The 6,478-nt window shown below is 43.7% G+C and overlaps 1 protein-coding gene across 1 annotated transcript in view; it reads right to left on the bottom strand.

The window, feature by feature from the left end:
* The window catches only part of DMAP1 (DNA methyltransferase 1 associated protein 1), a gene marked incomplete at its 5' end in the record, with an annotated part of 27,956 nt that extends 21,485 nt beyond the window's left edge, over positions 1-6,471 (bottom strand). The window contains 3 exons of the mRNA XM_009869232.1: positions 2,744-2,939; positions 3,490-3,581; positions 6,406-6,471. Coding sequence (XP_009867534.1) covers positions 2,744-2,939; positions 3,490-3,581; positions 6,406-6,471 — 354 coding nt within the window. The remainder of the gene's footprint in view (positions 1-2,743; positions 2,940-3,489; positions 3,582-6,405) is intronic.
* Between the last annotated feature and the right edge of the window lie 7 nt (positions 6,472-6,478).

The following is a 6,478-nucleotide window of genomic DNA, read 5'->3' as shown; positions in this document are numbered from 1 at the left end:
TACTGACCCCTGTTCAGGAAAGATGAACTGAAATGGGAACAAGTACAGAGAAGAGTAATGAGGATGAGTAATGGGGTGGGGAGCTCATCTTTCCACAACAGACTGGAAAAGAAAGGAGCCCAGCAAAGGAAGTCTGAAAGGGAATCTGACTGCAAGCTTCAAGTATGCTAGATGGAATGAAAGGAATACCCACAGAAAGAACAGCTGAAATAAGGACAAAGAAATTAGCTTGCAGAGAAGTGCAAATCTAACATGGAAAATTTAACCTGGAAATGAGAAATGGAGCAGAGACAGTCTGGAACAGCTTCCCAAGGAAGCACGGGGGCAGGAAAATTCAAGTGCTTTTCAAAAGACAGTTTGATCAGTTTATGAAAGGGACTGGATAGTGCAGGACCTAAAAGAGGAAGAAGAGGATTCAATGGCCCAGAAGAGCCCTCTCAATCCTACGTTTCACACTGTAAGCTCACATAATGATGGGCATTAAATTATCTGAACGTGCTTGGGAAGGATCCTGGAGCCATGAGACAGTTGTATGAAAACATCAGCACAATGCCTAGTAGTGGCGAAAAGACAAACCAAACAGCAAGAATAACAGAGAAAATAAAGAGGAACACAGACAACGTACAAACCTGCAATGCTTCCATAAGCCAAAGACTCACTCCTAATCCACTCATTTCAAAAGAAGGGATATTTGAGAACAGCCAAGTATGAAACAGATGTATGTCAAATTATGGAAAACACAGTACGTAGCAAGGGCAATTTACTACATCAGGTAACACAAGACCTCAGAGGCATCAAATGAAACCCCAAAGCAGCAGTTTAAAATTAACAGAAGAAAGCGCCTTTGAACACCATACAAAACGAACCCAAAGAACTCATTACCATGGGATATTCACAAAGCAGCCCTCTGCCCTGAACGAACCCAGCAAGAATTACTGAACACAAATTCCAAGTTAAGAAATCCTTAAGGCAAAGACCATCAGAAGCTAGGAAAAAAATGCTCTATATTTGCCCCATTCTCATGCTCTTTCTCTAAGCCTTTACTAATGGTTGCCAGAAGCAGAATATCAGCAGGGAGGTCTTTGCTCTGACATCAGTGAAGCTGCTTTCATATTCCTATTTCACACCTCAGATCAAGGCTCAGTGTACACTGTGAAACCTAAGTTTACATTTTGGATCTCGCGTCAAAGAGGAGGGATTTGGTTTAGAGACTGGAAGCACAGAGAAAAGGCAAAGCAACTAAGCAGTGACGCAAGCGCCAGGTTAAAGAGCTTGAGTGAACCAACAGGACAAACTACACAGAAAAACAGGCTCTTGCCAAAAGGAGAGAGAAATTCTGACAGACATATCAAGTATGAGAGAAGAAATCCACAGAAGGGGCTGGAAAAATAAATATAATTGAGATAAGTATAATTCCTCTGACATAGCAAGTATCTGCAAACCTCCTCATCAGTGCCTTCTATCCTCCCAACCACGGATCCACAAGGTATCAACTTGCTCCTAATATGTAATTATGCATGTGCAGAAGTCTGTACCACTAATCTAAAGGTTGCAGCCTTGCTGAAGGTCCTCCTGCCTGTCAATTCACGGTACACGATAAAGCTAAGGAAACGAGAATCATGTAATTACAACACCCATGCGTGGCCCCCTCTGATAAACTCAGTTGAACTCAGCCAAGAAACTGTTAGAGCAGTCGAGTCCCAGAGACAATTACACTCCCAGACAGCGAGGGTAGGTGCCTTGACTAAGCAAGTCCTGCTTCAGACTTCTACCTCAGACATCAGAGAAGAGATACCACAGGAGGCTCTTACCAACATCCCAGCAAGAGGAAAAGCATCAGTCAGAGCTGCAGCCTTCTAACACATAAGGTCAACCAACCACTTAACTCTGCAGGGAGCCAGGCTTTGTTAGAGCTGATGCTCTGTGGGTTACAAACTTTAAATGTTGTGTACAGTTATACACAAGCAGGGCTTTTGTGGAAACATGTTAGGAAATGCTTTTTTCCTTTTTTTTTTTTCCCCTTCAGATTTGCATCACGAAGGCAGTTAAATTACATTATGGAGACATCCTCACTCTGCTCCTTCCTAACTTTGGGGGTCCTGACTTTGAAGTATAAATCTCGATGTAGTTTTCTTTGCACATACACATGAAAGCCCCAAACCACTCAAAGCAGATACATCTGGGACAAAGGACAGCAGGAGATTACAACAACACATTGTGACAACTTAATAAGACGCAAAGAACAGGGTACTGCACCACGCTGATACCACAGGAGCAATTTCAGAGGGAAGGCAACATAATTCAGCATCTGTGCTGGAATCCGGCCAAAAGACTGGAAGACGGCTTTTTGGCCACGGAGCTCACGCAATTTTTTTCATAATGGGCAAAATAACAAGGCTGACGACTTTAATAGAGTGATCGGGGGAGGACGTGGGTTAGGGACCAAATTAATGAGATGGCAGAGTGCCTCCTTACCAGATCGATGACTGCCCACCCGAAACGCAGGGCCTCTCACAAGCTCTGACCACATGTCGAGCCCACTTATCTTGAACGATTTGGAGGCGCCATAGTCTGCAGTCACGTGGCTGCAGGCCGTGCTGCAATTCAAAACGCAACTGCCAGACCCAACTCGGCCTTCACTTGTTGAGAGAACCAACTTCCTGTTTGGACATTCACGAAGCTCACCAAAGGGTATTTTCCAGCTGCTATTTATACACTTTTGTTTGAAAGGGCTCCCACTTACTTTATTGAACCTGGCAAAAGGGTAGTCCTTCCCTTCCTCTGCTGCTCTCCTCCAGTGGTAGAACATTGCTCCATCTTTTCTCGCTGGGTTGGTGAAAGGCATCCACTTCCAAGGTCGGACTTTTTTAGACCCCAGTTTTGCTTTGACTGTTCGATAACCCTGAGTTGTATCACTTGGCAGCAGCGGAGGCGCATCCCTGTGGTGAAGAAAAGCACTGGCTGATGAGAAGCAAGCAGCAGCCCAGGACAAACCCAGAGATATTTCAGACTCAGAGCAGGATCTGTCACCACAACATTTCAAGTGGCAAAAACCAAGTTCAGGCTTTATTCCAGGTTTTGCACCTCTCAGACCACAGCTCTGGCAAGCAAACTATGCAAGAGACCTGAAGGCACAGGCACAATCCACAAGCTAAACACAGGAACGTATATAATAATGTATCAAAACTCTTTTTGCAGAAATAAAAGCAAGTGCTGTTCCCATTTGTGAAGAGAATTAGATACAGAAGGGTAAGAAAGTAAGTCTGCTCTAGACTAATGTGCCTGTGTCCCATTCACCTCCTACAGAGAGCAAACCCCTCAGTTTAGAAAACTGAAGACAGACTCTAAGAGAGAAGGGCACACGCATGGGCCAAGCACAAAGTGGAGCCAATCCGGGAAGCGAAACTGCCCCGGTTTCAAGAGGATGCTGCCCTGCCACCAAAAGCCCAGGTTAGCCCACAACCTGCACAGGTGACCATGAGCCCTTACTTTTTGTCAGAGTAGAGGAGTGCATAAACTTCTCGGTGCATTCCTTCCGGCCTCTTAAACGTCAATGTCTCTGAAGATTTCTTGGATTTTTTCTGAAACAGAAGAACTGCCATTTAGAGTCAGAAGCAGGAATCTCTGAGGGATCATTAAAGTACGTAACCCGGCACCCTGAGACAGTTTTCACTTTTATCTGTTTTCAGACACCTTGAATTTCTCCAGGAAAGTGCCTGTTCCTGATGGAAGACAGCGACAGGCAAAATGTACCCACTGTCAGTGATAGCTCTCACTGCTGCTCAGACACTTGTTGCTGATAACACACACTTAAATGCCAAGTTGAACATCTGGCTGTAGTTTTCAGGGTGCAGTAAGCTTTTTTTTTTCACTAGGTAAGCACCGTCCTCACTTGAAGGTACTAATGCATCTAATTAAGTGATTCTCTACCTTTTAGAGAAGATAAGAAATGTCTTCCTACTGCCTTTTAGCTTTTGTCACTTTGTTGTGCAGCAACTTCAGTTCTTACCAGCTGTGATCAAGCCTTCACAGTAGCCTCACATCAGAACTATCAGTATCATCTACAAAAGTGAACCCTCATCCCTCCCTCTGCTCTCCCATTTATACAGCAAAGAAATTTTTTTACGTTTTTCATACTAGAAATTCAGTGTAGAAGACTCAAGCTGGCCCCTAAAGCCTTGTCAGAACTGGTGGTTTCTAAGACACAGTCCACCTCATATCACAATATACAAGTTTATAAAAAAATCAGCTTTGGGTGCAGGTAGATACAGGAACAGCCATATTAACAAGGAACACTTTATTGAAGTGGGTCAAGCTTACTGAGTAGTCCAGATCATTTGGTGTAAACGTACCATTTTTGTAACTACTACCTGCATCATTGCTTCTAAGTACTTGTTTACCACATTGCTACCACCTTTTAAATCAGAATGTGTTGCAGTAGAAAACTAACACCATATCATAAATTGTATTAAATCCATACAGTCACCTTTATCAAGGAAATTCAAAATACCATTAAAAAAAGTAATAATCTATCAGCTTGGACTACAACTACTTTCCATAAAACTTCATGGCAGATGTTCATTATATTAGCATTTCTTCACTCCTAATCAAACACCTTTCTCCTAGCCTGTCCATCACTTTGCCCAGGAGCAAGGTAAGGCTAATCCAGGCAGTTACCTGAACACAGGCTTCTGGAATCGCCCCAAAGTTCCCAGATTTATTAAAAGTTACTATCAGCAGGCCAGAGATCAGTTCAGCCAGCTCTTTTAGGAGCTGAGAACAAATTACTCGGTCCCACTGATTTAAATGTTTTTATGCCTAGTAATTTTTATTTTAACATTCTCAGTCACTAATGGACTGGAAAGTACTTCACTGTTCTCTTGTGATTTAAAGACATCAATCTCTTTCTTTTCTAATTGAGAACAGATCTATTTCCTGAGTGAGTGCTGCAGTGCTATTAGCAATTTTTCTCCCTCCTTAAGGTAACGGCTTATACCCTTGGTTTGATTTAGTTTCTGTATTTTGCAGAGATACAGAATGCTTCACTTATGGCCACAAACAGCCTCCTGCACTCCTCCTGAAACCTCTCACTGCACCTGCCCTTCCTCTCTCTCTGCACTACAGTAAATCTGAGAAAAAACACATCTTACACTCTGCTCCAAGAGAAAGACAAAGAGGCACCAGTGCTCCTTCAGCTCTCTGTTAGCTAACAGACAAATGCACCTAAATCAAAGAACTCTGAACACTCAGGGGCACAACACTGCAAGGCTGAATCCAGCCAACGGGCTGCTCACGAGGCACACACCAGCACAGCTACTAACTGGGGATTTTAATTTCAGCCTTTAAATTACTGAAATTCAGCAACTTCCCGTTACACCAATCATACTATGTACCCTATTTCCAGCAAGGAAGTCAGGAAAACACTGTGCTTCTCTTCAGAGCCAAATGTTTCAACGGAGGCCAAAAAAGACAGTCAGATACTACTTTCAGGGATGACGTGGTTGCATATGTTTACCTTTGGTTTGTTTTTTCCTAAACAAATACACAGGCTTTACTTCGAATTAGATCATCCCCGCACCTGGGGATTTTATCTCCCCCATCTCACTTCCAAGCACCTCCACATTTCATAACCACTCATGAACTGACCGTCGTAAGTTTACAAAGCATGGAACAGTCAGGTCCAGATTCAAAATACAGAAGGCAACAACATACTGTAGCATATTACAACACAGAACACAGCACATACACCCTTAAGAGAGCTTACTAACCTGCCCACATTCTAGTTTTCCCAAATCCCAGCAATACACCTTCCCCACAGAGGGACTGCTCTCATGGCTTGAACACATTTCACTGAATCATAGAATGGTTCGAGTTGGAAGGGACCTTAAAGATCATCTAGTTCCAAGCCCCCTGCCATGGGCAGGGAAACCTTCCACTAGAACAGGCTGCTCAAAGCCCCATCCAGCCTGGCCTTGAGGGATTGAACATTTACTGTTCACTCAAGTCACACTACATTATTTTGTCCTTCTACATCAAGACTGTGTTATATTACTTCCATCTGCTTGAGGGATAGATGATAAACACACTTTACAGTTACTCTACAAAACAGGAAATTTAGAGACAGTTGAAAATGTCCTGGGGCCAGGCCCAGCTCCCCAGGACACCACTCACACAGCTCCAGCTAAAATACTGCCCCAAATACCACAGCACAGTTAACTAAGAAAATCAGGAACTCAGAAGTGGGGCCCTCTGGCATTTCCAGATACTCCTAGGAAGCCTAAAAACAGCCTAGAGCAGGAACATGCTTTATTCCATCTTTTTTCCAATATTCACCCCAGACACCACACGCAGGCCCAGTCAGTGCCTGGAAAGCAAGCAGCAGCCCCTTAGGGCACTGCAGTTCACCTTATCCGAATTGATGATATCCTTTTTGTTGATGGTGCCCGTGTTCTCAGACTCCACGCCGCCCAGCTCCAGG

Source organism: Apaloderma vittatum, unplaced genomic scaffold, assembly GCF_000703405.1.
Source record: "Apaloderma vittatum isolate BGI_N311 unplaced genomic scaffold, ASM70340v1 scaffold14925, whole genome shotgun sequence".
NCBI lineage: Eukaryota > Metazoa > Chordata > Aves > Trogoniformes > Trogonidae > Apaloderma > Apaloderma vittatum.
Note: the sequence above shows the minus strand (reverse complement) of the source record. Positions and strands in the feature narration are given on the sequence as shown.